The sequence below is a fragment of the Eptatretus burgeri genome, chromosome 7 (genome assembly GCF_056783735.1).
Source record: "Eptatretus burgeri isolate ZD-2024b chromosome 7, Ebu_testis_v1, whole genome shotgun sequence".
NCBI lineage: Eukaryota > Metazoa > Chordata > Myxini > Myxiniformes > Myxinidae > Eptatretus > Eptatretus burgeri.
The window spans coordinates 85,606,374-85,629,413 of NC_140967.1; the positions used below are offsets into that span (position 1 = coordinate 85,606,374).

The 23,040-nt window shown below is 43.5% G+C and overlaps 1 protein-coding gene across 2 annotated transcripts in view; it reads right to left on the reverse strand.

The window, feature by feature from the left end:
- Positions 1 to 3,365: 3,365 nt before the first annotated feature.
- BROX (BRO1 domain and CAAX motif containing) overlaps positions 3,366 to 23,040 on the reverse strand; it is a 38,792-nt gene continuing 19,117 nt past the window's right edge. For both annotated transcript variants that reach the window (XM_085889356.1, XM_085889355.1), the window contains exons 4-12: positions 18,679 to 18,774; positions 18,500 to 18,572; positions 16,167 to 16,272; positions 15,617 to 15,706; positions 15,336 to 15,421; positions 12,238 to 12,319; positions 11,820 to 11,970; positions 10,478 to 10,640; positions 3,366 to 7,459 (exon numbers count right to left, since the gene is read on the reverse strand). In XM_085889356.1, coding sequence (XP_085745482.1) covers positions 7,358 to 7,459; positions 10,478 to 10,640; positions 11,820 to 11,970; positions 12,238 to 12,319; positions 15,336 to 15,421; positions 15,617 to 15,706; positions 16,167 to 16,272; positions 18,500 to 18,572; positions 18,679 to 18,774 — 949 coding nt within the window. In that variant the 3' untranslated portion in view covers positions 3,366 to 7,357. The remainder of the gene's footprint in view (positions 7,460 to 10,477; positions 10,641 to 11,819; positions 11,971 to 12,237; positions 12,320 to 15,335; positions 15,422 to 15,616; positions 15,707 to 16,166; positions 16,273 to 18,499; positions 18,573 to 18,678; positions 18,775 to 23,040) is intronic.

A 23,040-nucleotide genomic window follows, 5' to 3' on the forward strand; every position in this document is an offset into this window, starting at 1 on the left:
ATTATTTGATTAAGTCACTTTAACTCTTCAACTGCATTACGTTGTATGTCAGCTATATAGGGCTCACTTGCTTACAAACCTGGCATGCCTGGTGGCATAAGGAGGCCTCTATTTTTTATACCATGTCGAGGCTCGTATGAGAGCTAACACAGAGAACGTACAACAAGGGGAGCAGGAGGCAAGAGGAGCAGAAGAGGGAAGCACAAAACAGTGGGGAACAGAAACATGAGAACTGTGGAAGGGAGAGGGATGAGGCAGGGTATACAGGGTAAATAAGATGGACACCACAGGGACTTTCAGGTCCTTACATGACAAGGACTTTCAGGAAGGAAAGCAGGGAATTTGAAGGTGGTGGGTTTGGGTTGGATTAATGGGGGTAAAAAAAGATCGTGGAATCGGATGGGGGAAGATGAGAGATGGTGGTGAACAGCTGTTTTGAGGACCGAGAGGGAAGAATGGGATCGAAGAGTGTAGGAGTGTGTTCCAAAGGTGTGAAAAAGAGAGGAATGAAAGAGTGAAGGTGAGCAGTGATTCGTGATTTTAGTAGTTTTAACAGAAGGGGGTTTGCTGGCAGACCTTGAGCACCCTGCAGATAGATGGTGGGGGGGGGGGGATGACATATCGCTGAAAGAGCAGGGGGAATGAGACCGGAGAGAAGATGGTTGAAGACAAAAAGACCACTGACCTGCATGCAGTGAGAGAGTGAGAGACCCAAAGACTCAGCCTCACTGCAGGAGGTACCAATGATCCTAAATGCCTTGGTTTCCACAGTGTGAATCTGAGAAAGGTAAGGCAGGAGCACCAGCCCAGAGGGGAGAGCAGTACTCCATGAGGCTGTGGACAAAAGCTTTGAATGTGGTCAGGGGCTCAGGTGGGTTGAGGAAGGACTTTGCACGAGGAGGATTCCGAGTTGGCGACTGGCTTTGGAGGCCAGCTTGGAAATGTGGCTTTCCGAGGAAAAATCATGGCAGATAGTAAGAACCAGAAGCTTGAATGAAAGGACTTCTTCAAGAGGATTGTTGAAAAAGTATATGGGGGGGGGGGTTCCAGATGGTCATTTCAGAGAGATTTGTCAGGATTGAAAGGCATGTTCACGTGTTGGACCAGCTTGTAATTTTATCCATATCTGCAGTGTTAAGAGGCTGCCACTTGCCGATATGAGGGATGGCAGTTGGTACGGCAAAAGGTGGAGTCATCAGCAAAGAGAGAGAGAGGATTTTCCAGAGAGTTGGAGAAATCATTGATGAAAACCAGAAAAAGAACAGCCCCAGAACACTGCCTTGAGGAACTCCAGCCTGGACAGGAAGAGGGGATGAGAGAACTCCATTTAGGGCCACACGTTGGCTGCGACAGGAGAGGAAGTCTACGAGCCATGTGGGGAGATGGCCTTGGATACCATAGGAAGAGAGTTTGGTGAGCAGGGCAGGGTGCCAGACCATATCGAAAGCACACAATATTTCTGGGGAGATGGCTCTGATTTCATGTCTGGCATTGAGGATCTCCATCCATTGTTGGGAGAACAGAAGCAGCATATCCAAAGGTAGAGTGCCCTGGTCTGAATCCAAATTGATAGGAAATCAAGCTATTTGAGAAGAGGAAGGATTTAATGTTTGAAGTGATGATATATTCCATAACCTTGGTGAATTGGAGAAGGCTTATTGGTCTGGAGTTGCAAGCATCTGTTTTCGCACCTTCTTTATGCAGAGTTGTAATGTTTGCTGATTTCCAAGGAGACAGCAGACAACCTTGAGCAAACGAGAGGGTGAATAGAACAGAGAAAGGGTGAGCAAGAGCAGCAGAGCAGGTTTTTTGAACATGAGGGCCAATGCCGTCTAACCGGTTGCAGAATCTGAGTCGAGGTTTGACAGCAAGCTCTCCACTTTGTCAAAGAAAGAAGGACACAGCGTCCAGGAACAGCTAGGTGCAACTGGGTAAGGTGGGTACAGAAAGCGATGGGTTTGGGACACAATATTTAGAAGCAAACACAGAGTTTAGGCATTCAGCCTTTTTGCGTGCAGTGTCAGCTGTGCAGCCATTTGAGGTAAGGGAGAGGGTGGAGGGGGAACATTCACCAGAAATGGACTTAACTAGATGCCACCCGGATTTGGAGGATGGAGACAGGTTCGAGAATTCAGACTTGAGATGAGAAAGATGATGTTTCCTGGCTCTCCTCAGGTTAGATGCACATTTGTTCTGAGCTTTGTGGAAGGAACTGAGATTGCCTTCAGTAGGATTTGCCTTTCATGAGGCAAAGGCAAGTGGTTTCAGCACAACAGCCTCACCACAATCTTCAGTGTACCATGGGTGGCAGGAAGGATAGGGCAACTGAAGATGAGATAGGATAAATCTGTGCATGAGAGAGCAAATTTCTTGGAAAGAATTCCCAAGTCGAGTGGATGTCGGAGAAAGTAGAGATGGGAGACCAGTCTAGAAGTTTGACGGCTGCTTGAAGTCCCTGACAGTCGGCCTGAGTGAAATGCCAGACTCGATGGCACTAAGGTGGTTCTCCGATAACAGCCATAGAGATGTCTACTTTGACAAGCACGTAGTCAGATGAACCGAACGGAGCAGACGAAGAACAGCAGATATTTTCCAGGAAATTGGTCAAAATAAGATCCAGAAGAGATGGAGTGACATTGGTTGAGATCTGGGTTGGGATGTTGTCAGATTGAGTCAGTTCCAATGAGTCACAGAAGTCTTTTGCTGAAGTGAAATGGCACGTGAGAGAGGTACCCAGACCCAGAAAACTGGCATGATGACAATCAAACTCACCACATATGAGGAAAAGTGAGTTGGGATGAGAGGATAGAAGTTGGTCCATGTTTTCGGATAGTGAGGTGTAAATGGAGTCATTACTGTTAGGTGGTCGGTACAGTACACATATAAACATGAGGTGGGAGTGGAGGGGAAGCCGTAGCCAGAGGTATTCCTGGGGGTGTGGGGGAGTGAGGGCAGTGCATGGAGAGTGAAGAATGGAGTCTTTGATGAAGAAAGCAACTCCTCCACCAGGACAAGGCTCAGGTCTGTCATACCGGAGGAGGGAGTAACCAGGGAGAGATACTTGGGAATCAGAGAAGTGTTGAGGGAGGAAAGTTTCTGTTAGGCAGATTATGTCTGGTTTGTCAGTGGAAACCTGTATGGAAAGATCTGTAAGGTTCAAGCGAAGGCCCCAGATGTTCGAGGTCCACACCATTCAGGAAGAGGGAGGGGAGGAGGCTTTGGGTGCAGGGGAGGGGAGGGGAGGGTAGGATGAGGGAGGAGGGGGGAGGGTAGGATGAGGGAGGAGGGGGAGGGGAGGATGAGGGAGGAGGGGGAGGGTAGGATGAGGGAGGAGGGTGGGAGGTAAGGAGAGTCGTTGCAAGAGCGTGGGGGATTTCAGAAGAGCTAGGGGAGAGGGCCAGATGAGGAGGAGAAAAGGTTCGGTGGTGCTGGGTTGAGGTACAGTGGAGAGTAACAAGAGAGGGGGCAGAGGATAGTTGAAGATTGAAGGAGGTGGAGTGATGAGAGGAAGAGAGATGGCAGGGGAAGGAGGCAGCTTTGTGGATGTGAAGGGGAAAACTTTGAGAAGGGGGTAGTGAGAGGGGAGAGTTGAGGGAGAAGGGTGAGGGGGGAGGGGTTGAGAAAGGTGAGAGGGAAGAGTGTGAAGTTTGCTTTGAGAGGGAGGGGAGACAATAAGAGCAGGCATGGCCAAGGTGCAGGAGGGAGGAAGGAAGAGACTTGGTAGTGGTATGGTGAAGAACGGAGCGGGCAGGGGTGGTACAAGATTCGAGTTTTTTTTTTTTTTTGATTGATTTTAAGATTAGATGAAATTAGGTAAAGGAAAGGTTGAAGAACAAAATCATGAAGGTATATTAATGGTGAATGTGGGTCAGCTAAAATAGAAGGAAGATGGTTGGTCGGAAGAAGGAGGAAGTCACGTGGTTACGCGGGGAATAAGGTAAGGAGGGAAAAGGGTTTTTTTGTCTTTTAAGACAAGAAACAGAGTATAGTTTGGAGGGATAGAATCAGTGTGGTGGAAAAAGTTTAGAAAATAAGAACTGATGATAATAGGGAGAAAATACAAATAAACATGATTGTGCACACAGACAGTAAGATGAATATGCCTCAGGGAAACCCAATAGAGATCGACGAAAACTCACTAAACAGCACTTTTGAAACAAACTTGAACTAGGAACACACAGTAAACTTTGATGTAGCAAAATATAGTCAAAACGCAACAAACGACGACTGGAAACTTATCTTTGAGAAAGTCGGCAGAGACCCCTGAGAGAACCAACCGTCATCTCAAAAACTGGAACTGGAAGTCAACTGGAGGAACCCATGACACTTGCATCCATCCTGTGCCCACTCATCGATCACTGCCCAAGTGGTTTTGCGCTCCCTCAGCTCCTTTTCCACGTAGATTCGCCACCGGGTCTCTGTAGATCGGCCAACCCTCGCTTGACCTTCAGGCTTCCAATGCATCGCTCTTTTTGTGATGTACTTTTTCCATACGTATTACATGCCCAAAGTCCACCTCTTAATTTTAATTTCCTCCATCGTTTTTCTTTCCAGTCCTAATAGCTCGCTTATGGCACAAATAATTACAGTGGGGAGAACAAGTATTTGATACACTGCCGATTTTGCAGGTTTTCCCACTTACTAAGCACGTAGAGGTCTGTAATTTTTATCATAGGTACACTTCAACTGTGAAAGACGGAATCTAAAACAAAAATCCTGAAAGTCACATTGTATGATTTTAAAATAATTGATTTGCATTTTATTGCATGAAATAAGTATTTGATACATCAGAAAAACAGAACTTAATATTTGGTACAGAAACCTTTGTTTGCAATTACAGAGATCAGATGTTTCCTGTAGTTCTTAACCAGCTTTGCACAGACTGCAGCAGGAATTTTGGCCCACTCCTCCATACAGATCTTCTCCAGATCCATCAGGTTTCAGGGTTGTCGCTGGGCAACACAGACTTTCAGCTCCCTCCAAAGATTTTCTATTGGGTTCAGGTCTGGAGACTGGCTCGGCCACTCCAGGACCTTGAGATGCTTCTAACGGAGCCACTCCTTAGTTGCCCTGGCTGTGTGTTTTGGATCGTTGTCATGCTGGAAGACCCAGCCACGCCCCATCTTCAATGCTCTTGTTGAGGGAAGGAGGTTGTTGGCCAAGATCTCGCGATACATGGCCCCATCCATCCTCCCCTCAATACGTTGCAGTCATCCTGTCCCCTTTGCAGAAAAGCATCCCCAAAGAATGATGTTTCCACCTCCATGCTTCGCAGTTGGGATGGTGTTCTTGGGGTTGTACTCATCCTTCTTCTTCCTCCTCCAAACATGGCGAGTGGAGTTTAAACCAAAAAGCTCTATTTTGGTCTCATCAGACCACATGACCTTCTCCCATTCCTCCTCTGGATCATCCAGATGGTCATTAGCAAACTTCAGACGGGCCTGGACATGCGCTGGCTTGAGCAGAGAGACCTTGCGTGCGCTGCAGGATTTTAATCCATGACGGCGTAGTGTGTAACTTATGGTTTTCTTTGATACTGTGGTCCCAGCTCTCTTCAGGTCATTGACCAGGTCCTGCCGTGTAGTTCTGGGCTGATCCCTCACCTTTCTCATGATCATTGAGGCTCCACGAGGTGAGATCTTGTATAGAGCCCCAGACCGAAGGAGATTGACTGTTATCTTGAACTTCTTCCATTTTCTAATAATTGTGCCAACAGTTGTTGCCTTCTCACCAAGCTGCTTGCCTATTGTCCTGTAGCCCATCCCAGCCTTGTGCAAGTCTACAATTTTGTCCCTGATGTCCTTAGACAGCTCTCTGGTCTTGCCCATTGTGGAGAGGTTGGAGTCTGATTGATTGAGTGTGGACAGCTGTCTTTTAGACAGATAACGAGTTCAAACAGGTGCCGTTAATACAGGTAATGAGTGGAGAATGGGAGGGCTTCTTAAAGACAAAACTAACAGGTCTGTGAGAGCCAGAATTCTTACTGGTTGGTAGGTGATCAAATACTTATTTCATGCAATAAAATGCAAATTAATTATTTAAAAATCATACAATGTGATTTTCAGGATTTTTGTTTTAGATTCCGTCTTTCACAGTTGAAGTGTACCGATGATAAAAATTACAGACCTCTACGTGCTTTGTAAGTGGAAAAACCTGCAAAATCGGTCATGTATCAAATACTTGTTCTCCCCACTGTAGTACATTTATCAATTATGGACAAAAATGTATAACGTTCCTGCTGAAATGCTTCCTGCATCCATGGAAAAATATATTTCAATGAACCTGGACTGTTCAGAACATACATCAAACAAGGACAGGAGGACAAAAGTACTGAAGCCCAAATGCCCTCACCGGCAGCTGGTATCATAGTCGACAGGAACAGTGAAGTAAGTGAACATGGGTATGGACATGGGAGCCAAAACAAATAAACAAACAAGTGCAACCCTAGCAAAAGGGGGTTAATAATATGGTTATTCATTTTTGCAAAAGCAACAATTTTATCAAGATGCATACAATTGAAAAGCTTCATAATGTGGTAACACAAAAGAACGACAACTAAGACATGCATACACCACTGATACATCATTAAAAAATTAAATATATGCCATTTCGGTGAAATGACGTCAGCATAAAACTGCACTGGTGCTTTGTGTAGTTATTTTTTTATGTGCTCAGCAAAAGGTGTTTTGTGTAGTAACCTGACGCACCATCAGGCTTGAACCCAACACGGACAAAAATGAAACCATTCTTTAGCTGACACAAACAATATTTGGAGACCACTTGCAGAGTTTTACTCGGGCCTCCTCTCAGTGCAATCTTCCACTTTCTTTTAATTCCTTTGTACAGCACCATGTTCAACAACTTATTTTGGTCTCTCCAGCATCAGAATCTCTTCTCACATTTCCCTACTTTCCCAGCATGCCCTTTACATGCTCATCTACATCTGCACCCTACTCTCCTGGTAATGTACTTACTTTCTTATGCCTTTGCAGTTTTAAAGCTCTCCCATTAAGACTAGTTAATGATATACATGGACAAATTTGGCAAAAAAAAAAAAAAACAACAAAGCAAAATATAATTTGATTACCTAAAGTTGGTTCCTTACCTTTAGACAAGTCTGTAACTCTATACTGACAATTCTACACAAATATTAACATTCGGACAAGGCTAAACTGTTTCAGTTACCTTGTTCATAATTTGACAATGTTGTTGGTGAAGTGATAACTGCCATCGATTTCCTCATTTCAAGCCAATTAGAGCAAATATCAACTGGAATGCATATCAAAATGGTTAGAACTTTGTTAATGGAGAAGTATGGAGGCAGATCTGCTCCAATCGACACATACATGATATGGCACTAGGAAATCGAACATCCTGTATCTTTCTGTGGCTGTAGGTCAGGCTCCTTCATCGGCTTCACCTTTACATCCTCTTCCTTCTTCTTGTCTTTCTCCTTGTCCTGTTCCACAGAAACCACAATTAATTACAAACTGTTCAGAGCAGACAACAAAAGTTCCAAAAATATTAATAGTAATAGTTGTGGAGTCCATATAAGAAAGTTCTAAATTTATACAAGAACACACCTGCATAGGCTTGTACTATCCTCTTTCACCATTACCTTTCGCCACACCTACATATGATGTTGAATTAATCCACTCTACCATAAATTGATGGATCCAATGTTGTTGAGATTTGCATGGCTGATGAACCCACTGTTATAGCCACCAAATTGTGTTTTTATAACCACTTCGTTTTTTTCACAATTATTATTAAAGCCATTACTTAGGAGTAGCCTGACCAATATCTCATTTCCATTGATTACCACCGATTAACTTGCACTTAATATTCTACTGGTCCACGTGGTTAGACCCAGTTGTCCGGTTCGAATCCGGTGAGTCGCGTAGTGACCACATCAGTTACCCACCGCAGAGATTCCCGGTAGGGTTCCATGCTCAACATTATGTTACCATGCCGATTGCAATCTCTGTGCTGGGCGAGTGACACGTTGAGGCAAGCACGGGACAGATATTATCATTTGGCCGAGTAACAAATATCCGTGTGAAGTCGAACCCTTAATGGTTGAAGACTGCGGCAAATTTCTATCTCAAATAGATTTCCCTCCTAGCCACCAAATGAAACCATCCCGAACAAGCAGGATGAGCCAAGACCAAGTCAAATTCAACAAATGCATTTGTGTGTGCAACAGAAAAGTGCACAGAACAGTGCCTTAAAGCCTCAGACACATGACAAGAGACTGGGGGTGGGGGTGGGGAGGAGAGGGTGGCACCATAAAGATAGCAGGGTTCACTTGGCCCAAGCTCATTATGATGCTCGATGGCAGGAGAATTGTCCAGCTCCGTGGGCATAAGGAAGGGAAGGAGACACCATTCTGGGGTAGGCATGGCACCGTCAAGCAAGGCGTGGCCGATCGGGAGGTGGCAGGGCGTCGCCTGGCAGCTACACACACTCAGCACACCCTCCTGGTGTTGATCCGTCATCATTTTGGCATCTTCTGCCTGCTTTTATCATCTCTGTCCTCCACCTCAAGCTACGACGCACTTCACTCTCCCCGTTCACTCTTGGCTGACGGCCTGGCTCAAGACCCACAAGACCCCTGACCAGGCCGAACCAATGGCATCAGAGGCCAAAATAGTGTGGGCCTTGTTTTCCTGCCAAAACTATGGTCTGTGAGCCGAGCGAACACTTCTAAAGCACATTTAACAGCGAAACCAAAGGTAAGAACATGAAACAATGGTCAAATGGGATCAAATCTAATTTTAGACACACAATGGGGTGGGTTTCATGTTTCTTGCTATACAAATTTGCAACGCAAATTTATAATAACATTTAATGACATCACGCTTATTCTAAACACTCAATATGGGAAAAACTACGCCACATTAAACATTTTATTAACCACTAGGAGCAATGTCCACAACAATATTCAAGGGCCCAAATTTTTGCTCATGCAACTTGGCAGCTATCTCCAGTGGAGTAAAAACAAACAAACACAGGATTTGATTTGAAACACAGGATTTGAAATGAGTGAATTAGCAGGTAAATTGGGCGGTCCTCAGCCACCCTCGGCCTGCGTGGTGACAACCATCAGAATCCACAAAAACAAGATCATTATACAGCAGGTGAGAAAAAGGAAAATATGATAAATCCTTCAGTAGTTAGGAATTGGTAGCCATATACAACGCTGCTCAACTATCATGACACCTCCCTCCTTTGTGAACAGAAAAGCAAATTACTCTCATGACAGGATCTGTAACTCCTTAAACACTCCCCATACATAGTCTATCATAAACGTGCCTGATGAAAAGACAACCGAGCTGAGGCATTGGCATACACTACTTGCAAAAAAGGATGGGGACAACTAAACACACACTTACTGAAACTTGAGGGTAATTCGTTGTTTAGTGGAAGTAATCTTTATAATGATTATTTTAAAGATTTTGTCGTCTGTAATATATGGGGCACTGCATGCTTCTATTTCGTGGTTCAACATGATCGGGAAAGCGAATCTTCCATCACTCTTCTGGGGGGTCTCGAGAATTAGAATGGCGTCTCAGAGGCTGCACCTGCATTGTCTATTTTTGTTACCAGGACCACTTATCATTGCTTTTATCTCATTAGATGGAATTATTGGTGCTGCCAAAGTAGTTTATTGGCAAGAGTTATACTGGGGGGTTTGCCATTGCCTTCCCAGCATTGTTTTGGCTGTGCTTTATCACCTCAAGTCCTGAAGGTCAAGCAAGGAAGCAGCATGAACTGTTTTTTTGTTTATAAAATCTTTGGTAGGACTCGGCCAGGATTTGAACCACTACCCTCCCAAACTCAGAGTGGAAGTTCTAACCTACAAGTGAACATTATCACAATAAGAATGTGATATCAAACCTTACCTTTCAAAGTCTACACCCACTGTTTCAATCTTTTGTCTTCAGGTGACATGATGGCAAACACGAGTAACCCCATTTTAATGGAAATTACTCAAGCATCAATGTCACCTGGTCAGATACATGCATGCTCTGCAGTAATGTAGATGTAATGCAAAAAATACTGTTCCCAGATATGAGGAGGAGATTGGGACCATACTCTGTGCAGAGCGTTGGTGCTGCCCAAGCAGTCTCCTTGGCTATTGGGCACAATCCTGGACGGGTCGCCACTCCGACACAGTATACCAGCATGCTGGCACTCATTTTACCGACCTCGGAAGGATGACAGGCAGAGTCAACCTCATCTGGTATTAATTCAACAGCTGAGCGGGATTTGAACTCAGGACCCTGGGATCCAAAGCCCACCATCCTAACCATTAAGCCAACACCAGGCATCTGAGATATGGCTGATAACCAAACAAAATCACTTCAGATTAAAAAATAAATTAAGGAGCATCAAGAAAGTTTTATAAGACAACAATTTTGTAGTTTCTCAGATTAAAATAAAATCCAAACTGCACGGCACGAGCCAGGGATACCTTGCCCTCAGCAGAAGGCTTGAGGCTGATGTCGAAGGCAGCATAGCTCTTTTTGGTCCACAGTACATGGGGTGCAGGCAGTTCAAAGTCAATGGGCTGTACAAGTCCATAGTTTGCTTTGAGCTCCAGCACAGGCGGATCTGGAGGAACTTTATGGAAGTAACTGAAAAGACAAAACCAGAAACACACATGCTTGTGAACACACACAAACACATATCAGACAATAACATAAAATAACAAACCCATCTGGCATGAAACCTGTCATCAACTCCCACAACAATTTATAATTATTCTGTATACATGGTCGAGGCTCATGAAAGAGCGAGAGCAGAATGCAATGGAACAAAATGAAAAGGGGGAAAACACAAAGGGGAAAAGAGCAGAGAAGAAATGAGAGTGAGAGAGATCAAGAGGAGGGGGAGGACACATGGGGGTGAACAAGCTGCACACAATCTGAATGAAACACAGCAAGAAGAGGAAGGGGAGAGTGGGGATGAAACAGAAAAAGAACAAACCAACCAACAAACGAAAAGAGATAAGGGAGAGGGGGGGGGGAAATCACAACAACCTGGAAAAAGGGAGTGTTTGGGCATGGGGTCATTTTGGGTAGAAGAGATTGTGTGCATGGATGAGGGATGGTCCGATGAAGTGGTGAACAGCTGTCCTGATGCTCTGGAGGATGAGATGCCTGTCTGAATAATGAGAGATGACACAGCAGAGGATGGAATCATCAGCAGAGATATGCAGGACTTTCCAGGAGTCAGAAATATCATTGATAAAGATGAGGAATAAGACTGGGCCCAAGACACTGCCTTGGAACACTCCTTCACATGGAGGAGATGATGAGAGGATCCCGGTAAGATCTCCACAGTGAATATGAGAGTGGAAGAAGTCAGCGGTCCATGAGAGGTGGCCGTCTTGGATGCCATAAGCAGAGTTTGGAGATCAAGGTGGAATGCCAGACTGTATCAAATGCTCAAAATGTATCGAGAGAGACAGCCCTGATTTCATATCTGAGATTGAGGGCTACCATCCATTGTTGGGAGAGTAGAATCAGCATATCCAGGGCAGAATGGGGGCTGGGAGGGGGTGGATTATTTTGTGCCCAAGATCTGACCATGAGTACCCCCATCATGTACACAAAATTTAGTCAAGATCAGCCAAGTCATTTGAGTCTAGAAGGGAAGCAGGCAAAGACAAACAGACTCCTGTATTTTCAAACGATGATTTAAGCTTTTCAAATTGCAATTATTTTTTTTTGTTCATACCAATTCTACTTCGCTCACAAAATGTTCAGCTTAGCAGCCAAGTGATGTCGAAACCACGAATGTGACGAGCTTACATAAAACCATTCTCCCGTTGGCACTTTTCCAATGTAATCTTGACGTTGGTGCCCAGTTTTTGAAAGAAGATGTGCTCAGATGGTTTCACGTTGTTCCCTGGTCCCTTGGTGTGTCTGTACTCACTGCAAAGCGCATCTGCCTGGGAATGCACTGCACGCACAAAAGAATTAAACATCCAAACTGATATTCAGGGTAAATACCAAACGGTTTATTAGAATGCACGATATTACATCAACAGTGAGCTGCTGGTGTAAACAATACAGTGATATAATTAATCATCCATTTAAATCAATGAAGCAATAGAGTAATAGTTAATTGCACAAATAAACAGATATCCTCGGCAATCCAGCTGAGGATGAAGTGTTAAGGCAATACAACAATGGAAGGAGGATGAAGAAGGCAAAGAGGGAGTCTCACTTTTCTCAGCTTCCTGCAATGAGCGGATAGCTTCACCGCACTTGTCAGCAGCCAAGAGATTTTGTCCATTGAACGAGTATGCCTGTCAAGTACAAAAAGAAGAAGAAAAGCGAATGTATCTGAACTCAATGACAAAACAATGAAAGAGGAGGAAATCTGCCACAATATTTCATCGACAGATTTCAGTCATGAATTTTGAAGCCAACTCAGAGAGACAAGAAGGGCACTCAGTCGAGTGCATACCTCCACCAGGCTAATTAGTTTACGTTTTGTATCCCACTGAAATGCCAGGTCTGGATTCAGACCTGAACTAAAATCTAATTGGCTTGTTCTTGTCACTTAACCAACTCGATTACCAAGTTTATTACAAATCCATCAACTTTTTAAAATATCGTAATATATCTGTTTTAGCCCTATTACTCAATGGTGAAAAATAAAATCGCTTTAAAATTCTCGTATCCAGATCCGTATCTGGATTTTCATCAAAGTGCAATCAATTATTGTGTGTCACACATCCAAACTCTCCACCAAATTTAATCCGAATCTGTCCACAACTTTTTGAGATATCCTGCACACAAACAGAAAAACAAACAAAGAAACACACATGGGTGGAAACAACCTCCGTCCACTTTCAGTGGGCAGAGGAAATAAACATTTGAGGGAAAAAAATGATGAAAATCCTCACTGGAGTGAAGTCGATGGCACGCCATTGTAAATCCCCACGCTTCCCACCTAAAGGCCCAGTCACACCTGACGTTTCAGCCAGGAATGGCAACGTATAAAAATGCACGTAAAACGTTGGCGTACGCTGAAGTTTTGGTCGTATTCATAACATGTTGGTCGTATGCATAACGTGTTAGTAACGGGCACAGAACGTTTCGTTGTGTTAAAGATAACTTATACCAACGAATACTTAGCCTGTTGTCGGCGTTCACAACCTATGCCCAACGATAGTTTAACTTAGTCATAGCGCGCTGCACGTATCGCCGACGAACTCGTGGCGTTCTCTGTTAAAAACCTGCCGCAGGCAGATTTAAATCATAACCGCCTGAGAATCGGAAGTGTCAACATCGCAGTCACACCTTGACGATTTAGCCAGCGTATGCCGACCTCTGAAAAATGTGTCTAAAACGCTGGGACACGTCGAATACGGTATGGGTAAGTTGTGTATACGTTGGGAGCATGATGAAAAACAATGAAGTACGCTGGCATATTACGTGGTACGTCTAGTACGTCGTGAAATTTCAAACATGCTGAAAATTTTACGACGTACTCGACGTATGGCTCACAAGTTCCGCATACGCTGGCATAAGTTTTTGGCACGCTCCACAATCGTTTACACACGTCGGCCACACGTTACTTGTAAGTTACTCATAAGTCGAAACACGTCGAGGTAATGTTTAGCATACCCGAAACTTAATTTTTAACCTACGAGTAACGTGCTTTGAACCTATGAGTAGCGTGCTTTGAACCTATGTGTAACGTATCTCAAACGCACATTGGCGTATGTAGACTAATTTGATTGACGTCTTCAGGACGACCACAGAACTTACTGAACGTGTTTCTAACTTACAGCTACCGTATAATGGCGTATTGGCAGCGTTTAGGGGAATTGGTATATGCAAATGGGCTTCACAAGAGGAACCAGTCAGTGTTCCAGACTCCATGTTGAGTAGATGTCGATGTCAGTAGCAGTGGCAGTAGCAGTAGTAGTAGTAGTAGTCGTAGTTCGAGAGAATTTAGTGATGTCGATGTTATTAGTAGTAGTAGTAATAGTTCGAGAGAATTTCGTGATGTCGATGTTAGTAGTAGGAGTAGTAGTAGTAGCAGTAGTAGTAGTTCGAGAGAATTGTGATGTCGATGTTGGTAGTAGTAGTAGTAGTTCAAGAGAATTTAGTGATGTCGATGTTAGTAGTAGTAGCAGTAGGAGTAGTAGTTCGAGAGAATTTAGTGATGTCGATGTTATTAGTCGTAGTAGCAGTAGTTCGAGAGAATTTAGTGATGTCGATGTTAGTAGTAGTAGTAGTAGTAGTAGTAGTAGTAGTTCGAGATAATTTAGTGATGTCGAGGTTGGTAGTAGTAGTAGTAGTAGTTCGAGAGAATTTACTGATGTCGATGTTATTAGTAGTAGTTCGAGAGAATTTACTGATGTCGATGTTGGTAGTAGTAGTAGTAGTAGTACTTTCAAGTAACGTGTTGCAAAGTGCGAACAACGTTCGTGTTGCGTGCTTACAAAATGTCACTCATAAGTTAGAAATAAGTTTCGGGTACGCGAAACATTACCTCGACGTGTTTCGACTTATGAGTAACTTACAAGTAACGTGTTTCAACGTGTGTCAACGATCGCATAACGTGCCTACAACTTATGGCCAGCGTAGCGGAACGTGTGAGTCATACGCCGTCATACGTCGTAAAATTTCAAGCATGAAAAAATTTGAGGACAACCCAAAAGTTCAACGTTTAAAGCCAGCGTACTACCACTTATGGCAGTGTTTTTCAGCATGCTCTTAACATATACAAAACGTACCCATAACGTATTCGACGTGTACCAGCGTTTTACACAAATTTTCCAAAAATCGGCATAAGCTGGCTAAAACGTCAAGGGTGTGACTGGGCCTTAAAGCAAAGTTGAAAGATGGCAAAAAGTTCCACCAGGAATGACCCAATGTCAAATTTTGAGTTAAATTTTTTTTTCCCATTTTGACCCAAAGTCACTACCCCCTGGGGAATGAAACGGGGTCAAATCCAAAAAATAATAATAATAATAATAATAATAATAATAATAATAATAAAAAATCACGCATCTCCTAATGTCGATCAAATATGCAAAGCTTGCTTTTTAATGTGTTTTAAAATGTGCCCGTAATTGCATTTTTCGGTGCTTGACCTTTTGACCCCACCCCAGGGAGCAGGGCCAAACTGACACTACTCTTGCACCTTCTTGCCATGTGGTAATCAAAACTACCAAGTTTGGTGAATTTCTGTCCAACCGTTTAGGAAGAGATAGCGTGACAGATGGATAGACAGAGCCAATTAAAATACCCCCCTCACCCCCCCCAGTTTTTTTTAAAAAGTGTGGGGAGAACAAACATACGTACATATGCCATGTAAAAACAGTTCTTCAATTGCAGGTAATTCCTCCATTTTGTAGAGTATTTGGGTTCAAGAGTCGACAATTCTTTATCTGCAAACAGCAGCAGCATTACAAACTTTAGGACTTTCAAAATTCTGACACTCACAGCACAATCAAGTCATACTTCAATGATGATTTTTCTTCAAGTTACAAAGTAGTTACTCCACTTTGGTTTGTCTGCAAAAATCATGCATGGAAATATGTTTAGCATACCTGATTAATGGAAGTAACAAGTGTTTCACCTACCTGCTTTTTGATAGTAACCAGCTGTTTCATAAGCCAGAGAAGAAATTATGTTTGCAGAATGCTTCATGTCAATCGCTCGAGCAATGGTGACTTCAGGAAGAAAGGAAGTAGGAAGGAAGTTGATTATTGACACCACCACCACCACAAAGCATGCTGGATGCTGAATTAAGGTTAAATCCATCATCATCATCATCATCATCATCATCATCATCATCACCACATCAGCAATTTTCAGTCCACCACTGGATGAAAGCCTCAGCATGTTGAGCATATATATATTTGAAAGTAGGCTGATTGGACATTAGCTCTCAAGATCTCAGTTGGCTCCTTTTTTGAAGAGTATAATGGTCTCTGCTTCTTTCCATTACTTGGTAACTTTCCCTTGTCTCAAGCAAGCTAGATATGGTTTTGCAAATTGTACTGCGATGATGTCGTCTCCTTCCATAATTGTCTATCAATATGTTAAATCCATCGGGTAGGTGAAATCAATGCAAACGATGACAAGACAACAACATTTGTGCAACTTTGATGGGTATTGTTACATTTATACCTTCTTGTGCCTCGGCTTGGCTCTGCACAGTATAAGCTTCCAAGACACGAGGATCCAGGTCCGTGCCCTTTCCTGGTGTCTCCAACAGCCGAGAGGCATGTTCTTCCTGCATTTTAAATTCAGTCCATTTAACTACAACTCATATAGTTACATACAATTCAATAACTCCAACAAAACATAGTGCAAAATTATACAATATATGAAATATTAACTCCTCCAGTGTTGTGGGACCAGGAACAACATGCGACATGGTTGTTGCTGCAAGGATCCTGACCAAAAGGATATGTGTGCTATATACCACCCTGTCTGATCCAAACAAGTGGATCTGGAGACACCTTGGACAATTACAATGAAAAGAACCAAGTACCAATGCACATGCAGGAGCACATCCTGCTACAGTCAGGTCAGGTATGGGAGCATGCGCTAGAACAGCGCGTCGCTGGGTCCACTTTCTGCCGGTATTCCAGGGACCTCCATCTGGCCATCCCCCAGGCAGGTGCCAAGCCCATCCCCATCTCCTTGAAATGCCGATAAACCTGCTGCAACCACGAGGCACGTGGTCGGCCCATTGGCCTCCTCCACTCACGAAACTCCCTCGCTGAGAGAATCTGGTGAGCAGGATCAGCGTCAGAAAACGAGCCACATGTCCATACAGCCGCAGCTGACGCTCACGGACTATGCAGGTAACAAATCTCATTTGAGTCTCTCTCAGCAACCACTCGTTGGACACAAAGTCCGACCAGCGATAGCCAAGGATTCTTCGAAGAGACCTGATCCCAAAATAAGTAAGTCTAGATCTCAGATCCTTGGTCAGTGTCCAAGTCTCACATCCAGAGAAAGACTGGAAGCACCAAGGACCTGAAAACTCGGACTTTCGTCCTCCCGCACAGGTACCGGCAGTGCCACACCCCATTATCCAGTGAATCCATGACTCCCCAGGCCTGAACCAGACGTCTATTGACCTCTGACTCACAGCCAGCAGAGACATGAATATCACTGCCAAGGAAAGTGAATCTCTCCATGACCTCAACATCCTCACCACAAACAGGCACAAACAGGACAGCAGCATCCAAGATGTCATTGAAAGCCTGGATCTTAGTTTTGACACAGGAAACTTGTAATCCCAGCGGCTCAGACTCCTCATTCAGCACGATTCAACACCTAACCCTAACTGCTACAGTATGGGGTTGTAATGAACGCAGCTATGCTCCTGAACATCACCAGAGGAATGCTTCTCTTAATTTCACTAAATATTTATGCTTAAATTATTAAATCATAGTAAAAGGTCATTCTTCCTGAAAAAGAATAAAGGAAAAATGACCTCTGAATTTACTTATTAAATGCATCTATTTTAACCCATGGCTCATGACACTGGGATCCAAAGTTTAAAAATAAAAATAAAAAACTCATGCACGAAGTGGATTTGGCCATTAAGAAACTTCGACATAGAAGGCCATTGGGCCCATCAAGGGGTACGCAATGGTTGCTTGTCCATGCTCCATCCTTTTTAACCGCTGATCTCCCATACTCAGAGCGGACGCTCGAACCATTACCCCTACTGAGTCCGATCATTGCACCCCAACGTCCTTGAAATGCAGGCAAAGGTTCACCGATGTCTGTCCTGCACAATTTCACATCTCTATCATGCATGACCAAAAAGAACCGCACAGGCACAAGCCAAAACGTATGTCGAGACATGAAAGATCTCATGATATGTCAAGAAAGCTTGTTATCCAGACAAAAATAGTTTTCACCCTCCTCACTCTCACATTCACCAATACTGAACTTTATGACTGGTCCCCTCCTATGACTGGTCCTGGGTGGTGGCTCCAGCCGACCCACCATCACATTGGTCCGGCTGCAATGGGCTGCATAACCTTTATGATCCCGTTTTTGTCCCATCGCTGCTCGGTGACTTTTGGCGAGTTTAACCAAGTTTTAAGTGACTTAATAGCCTGCCATGCTTCCAGCCCAAGGTAACTCATCGGGTGATGGGTGACTCACCCGGTTCAAACAGATTTGGGAGATTGAGGAAACGAGAGATAACCAATAGGTGAAAGCATCCTGTGTTGTAGAAGAGAGAAAGAGAAAGAGAAAGAGAAAGAGAAAGAGAAAGAGAAAGAGAAAGAGAAAGAGTTATATCGATGGAAGATGAACATGCACAACCATCCATCCAATACAATCGCAACACATATTTATCCACATTTATTACTTCACACTTACCGAAACAGAAACTGTGAAATAACTATCATTATACTATAGACAGACTCTTTTACCCCGTAGAAGTCATAACCACAACGATATTTTGAAAAACAAAGGTAAATCATACACACCTTTATGCTCTTAAATATTCCCGCTGCTACTTTGAGACAGGTATGTACTTCCTTTGCTTCATCCGTGGAAATGCTGCAATGTCAAATAGAGCACAGTACATCATCAATGATCACTGCATGCGAGTGCGCACTTTACAGAGATAAAGTTGTGGAGTCTGAGAATGATGTGCCAAACCCACTCCTCTTTGCCAGCGAGGCGAGACGCAAACTTTGTGTACCACAGGGCCACGTTGCATGCCATCGACACAAGTTCAAACAGTGCATCTTGCTGTGTCCTGGAATGGTAGCACACATAACGGCATAGGTAGGCCTTTACTTCTCTCATTCGATTTGAAAGTAATTTTAATACTCCCAGAACCAGTAAACGGACAAGACCTATTCATAATTTGCTGCAAAATTGTTATTCAAGAGCAACACACACACACACACACACACACACACACACACACACACACACACACACACACACACACACACACACACACACACACACACACACACACACACACACACACACACACACACGTCGAATGGATTGTCCACAAGAGTGGGTATTACACAAAACATCTGAACCATGCCCCTCGTTTTATGGTGTCACAAACGACCAGACATTGCCTTTCAACACCTGAAGGAAAATAATTCGAGCATTGTCAGTGATCTGAGAGCACACGGAAGTTTCGAGCACCAGATAGCCTTCATAAACAACGCTTTGGATGTCTGAGGATAGATAGGTTGACTGCCGTCTGGTTGGAGCGAAAGTTACCCTTTTGTTAACAAAAAAGAGCAATCAAATATTGCAGACCCTCACTCGGACTCGTTTTGTATGGTTTTATAGTACGTATTTTATAGATGTACTCACATTCCAATGGTACATCCTTTATAGAGGTACTTGGTTGAAAATAAAAAAATAAAAAAAAGATAACGTGTAAATCTGTTTACGTTGGCACATTATGTGTGGACAAACAGACAAACAAATGGACCCGAATGCAATTCCCTCTCCTCTGGTAAGGGTAATTATGAGGACATGCACAATATAGTCAGATAATTTTGCAATGCAACACAACTATGAACACACACATTGGTTATCAGTCGAAGGACCCCACGGTCAGTCATTTCAGCTCCAACTTCAACACAATCTGCGATGGCAAACACATGAGCATGGGTAGATTCAGGTAGACTTCCAAGAGGGAGACACCGTATCTGGTTTATTTGCTTCTTCACGCCGATGGGAAGGTCATGTCTGGGGCTTGTCGATGCACCGGGTACGTTAAAAATGATATTTACTATTAATCATATTTGGGAGGTTTGGAGGAGGGTGGGAGTGGGGGTTGTGTGGACTGTGAGGGCCAATATAAATTTTTTGTTCATTTATTTGGTTCCACAGCCACAAGAGAAATTGTACTCCATTTTACTTCTCTTGGTAAAAGGAGAAGTGTGTCTGTGTGTGTTCATGTTATATCCACTGCGTCTGCTGGCTTATTATTAACAGGAAATTGTACAGACCCCTACAAGGCCTTCAACATAATTGGAATCTCCCGTGCGAAAGCAGAATCTATGGGCTTATCACTTCGCCATCGCAGACAGGTTGGTGGTCTCGCTGTCTTCTACCACCTCCTTTCTGGTCTTGCACCCTCTGCTCTTTCCATGCTTTGTCACCCCCAAGTTCCTGCAGGGCTCACACGGTCCACCATCAACCCTCTTTCAATAAAACTACCTAAATCCAGAATCACTGCTCACCTTCACTCATTTGTTCCTATCCTCCCCCCCCCACTGATGGAATAAACTTCCACATCCTCTTCAATCCCATCCTTCAGGGGCTGTCACACCTTGACGATTTCGCCAACCTATGCCGATTTATGAAAAATTTGTCTAATACGCTGGCACACGTCTAATACGTTATGGGTAGGTTTTGTATACGTTAAGAGCACGCTGAAAAACACTGCCAGAAGTCGTTGTACGCTGGCTTTAATCGTTGAACTTTGTGGTTTTTCTCAAATTTTCGTATGCTTAAAATTTTACGACGTACTCGGCGTTTGGCTCACACGTTCCGCTACGCTGGCCATAAGGTTTAGGCACGTTATGCGATCGTTGACACACGTTATTTATATGTTACTCATATGTGGAAACACGTTGAGGTAACATTTGCGTACCCGAAACTTATTCATAAACTATAGTTTACGTTGTTCACAGCTCGCAACGCGCTACTAGAAAGTTTCTCATACATCGAAACATGTCAAAGTAATGTTTAAGGAACCCATGACTTATTTATAATCTATGAGTAACGGTGCTTGGGAATTAGTTGTAGAGCATGTCCTATGAACAAATAAGTATGTAGACGTATTTGATGTCTTCAAGACGACCACAGAACTTACTGAACGCGTTTCTAACAAACAGCTGACGTAGAATGACATATTCGCAGCGATTAGGGGAATTGGTATATAAAAAGGGCTTCGCAGGAAGAACCCGTCTTTTTTTTTAGACTTCGTGGTGAGTACATGTCGATGTCATTCCGAGAGATGGAGGATACGGCAAGGCTGAGACGACAATACCTACCCTGCCCTCGAACATGACCTCATTGAGTTGACACTGCACCAGTTGCGTGCCAATAGAGCCGGGAGAAGAAGACGTGAACGGAGGAGAAGGAACTGGGTGAGACCATGGATCGGGAGGCGACGCCATTACGGCATATATGACCAGCTCATGGTGGAACTCCGGAACGAGGACCATGCATCCTTCATCAACTTCCTGCGAATGCCCCCAGCGATGTTCAACGAGCTGCTAGCCAGAGTGGGTCCAAGGATAACCAAGCATTATTATTAAATCATTTCAATAGTCCAGTGGAAGCGGTTTAACTAGTTCAATGGAAACGATTTCAATTGCCGAGCACCAGCATCCAAAAACAATAGGCGAGTGACAGCAAGTTAACTCGTTCAATGGAAACGATTTGAATTGCCGACCACCAGCGTCAAAAAACAATAGGCGAGTGACAGTCGTTTATTAAAATAGTTTAGTGGCAGTCAATGGATAGCAAACGTCACGTAATCGTAAACGATGCGCTCCCACGTTATGCATGCGCCCGACTATCGTTGGGCATAGGTTGTGGACGCCTCAAACACGATAAGCAATCGTTGGTATAACTAATCTATAAGTTATCGAAGTGTTCTGTGTTCATTACTAGTACATTATGCATTTGTCAAAGTCTTTTTTAATAATTTCAATAGTAAAACAAAGAAATATTTCATCTTCGGAATGAGGAAAAAAAATTAGCCCTTACAGAACATCGAACAATGGTGCAAAGTATTCTCCTATTCGTTGACGCAACGTGGATCCATCATCCCCCACAGCCTCCACATCACGCTCACATACTACCAATGCTACTACCACTACGACTATTATTACTGTCACGCACACCAACTACTAGTAATAGTACTGCTACTATTGATACTACCGGCGTTCACATCTACTCACCATGGAGTCTGGAACAATGATGGGTTTTTATTGTGAAGCCCATTTGTATATACCAATTCCCCTAAACGCTGCCAATACGCCAGTACACGGTAGAAGTAAGTTAGAAACACTTTCAGTAAGTTCTATGGTTGTCCGGAAGACGTCAATTTAATTCGTCTACATACGACAATGTGCGTTTTACATACGTTACAAATAGGTCCATAGCATGTTACTCAAAGGTTAGAAGCATGTTTTACTTCGGTTCAAAACATGCTACTCATAGGTTAAACACATGTTACTCTTACATTCATAGCATGCTAGTCATTGGTTCAAGGCCAGTTATACATAGTTTCAATGCACGTTACTCATAGTTTCCAAGCACGTTAAACATAGGCTAAGCTGACGCTACTCGTTTGTTCAAACCACATTACTCATCGGTTAGAAATTTGGTTTCAAGTATGTTGGCCATTACCTTGACGTGCTTCGACTTATGAGTAACCTACAAGTGACGTATGTTCGCCATGTTTAAACGATCGCGGAACGTGCTAGGAACAGATGCCAACGCATGCGAAATGTGTGAGCCTTACGTCGAGTACGTCTTAAAATTTTCAGCATGCTTGAAATTTCACGACGTATCAAACGGACTCGGTAATATGCCAGCGTACTTCAATGATTTCCAGCATACTCTAAACGTATACACAACTTACCTCTAGCGTATTTGACGTGTGCCTAGGGTTGTAAACACATTTTTCATAGAATGGCATACGCTGGCAAAATCATCAAGGTGTGACTGCGATGTTGACACTTCAAATTCTCAGGCAGTTTTGATTTCAATTGGCGTCCGGCAAGTTCTTAACTGGCTACGCCACGAGTTCGCCGGCGATAAGTATAGCACGCAAAGGGTAAGTTAAACTCTCGTTTGTCATAGGTTTTGAACGCCGACCACAAGGTAAGCATTCGTTGGTAAAAGTTATGTATAACACAACGAAACGTTCTGTGCCCGTTACTAATATGTTATGCAAACGACCAACCAACACTAATATGTATTATGAATACGCCAAAAACTTTTTTTAAAACATCAAAATTTCAGCATA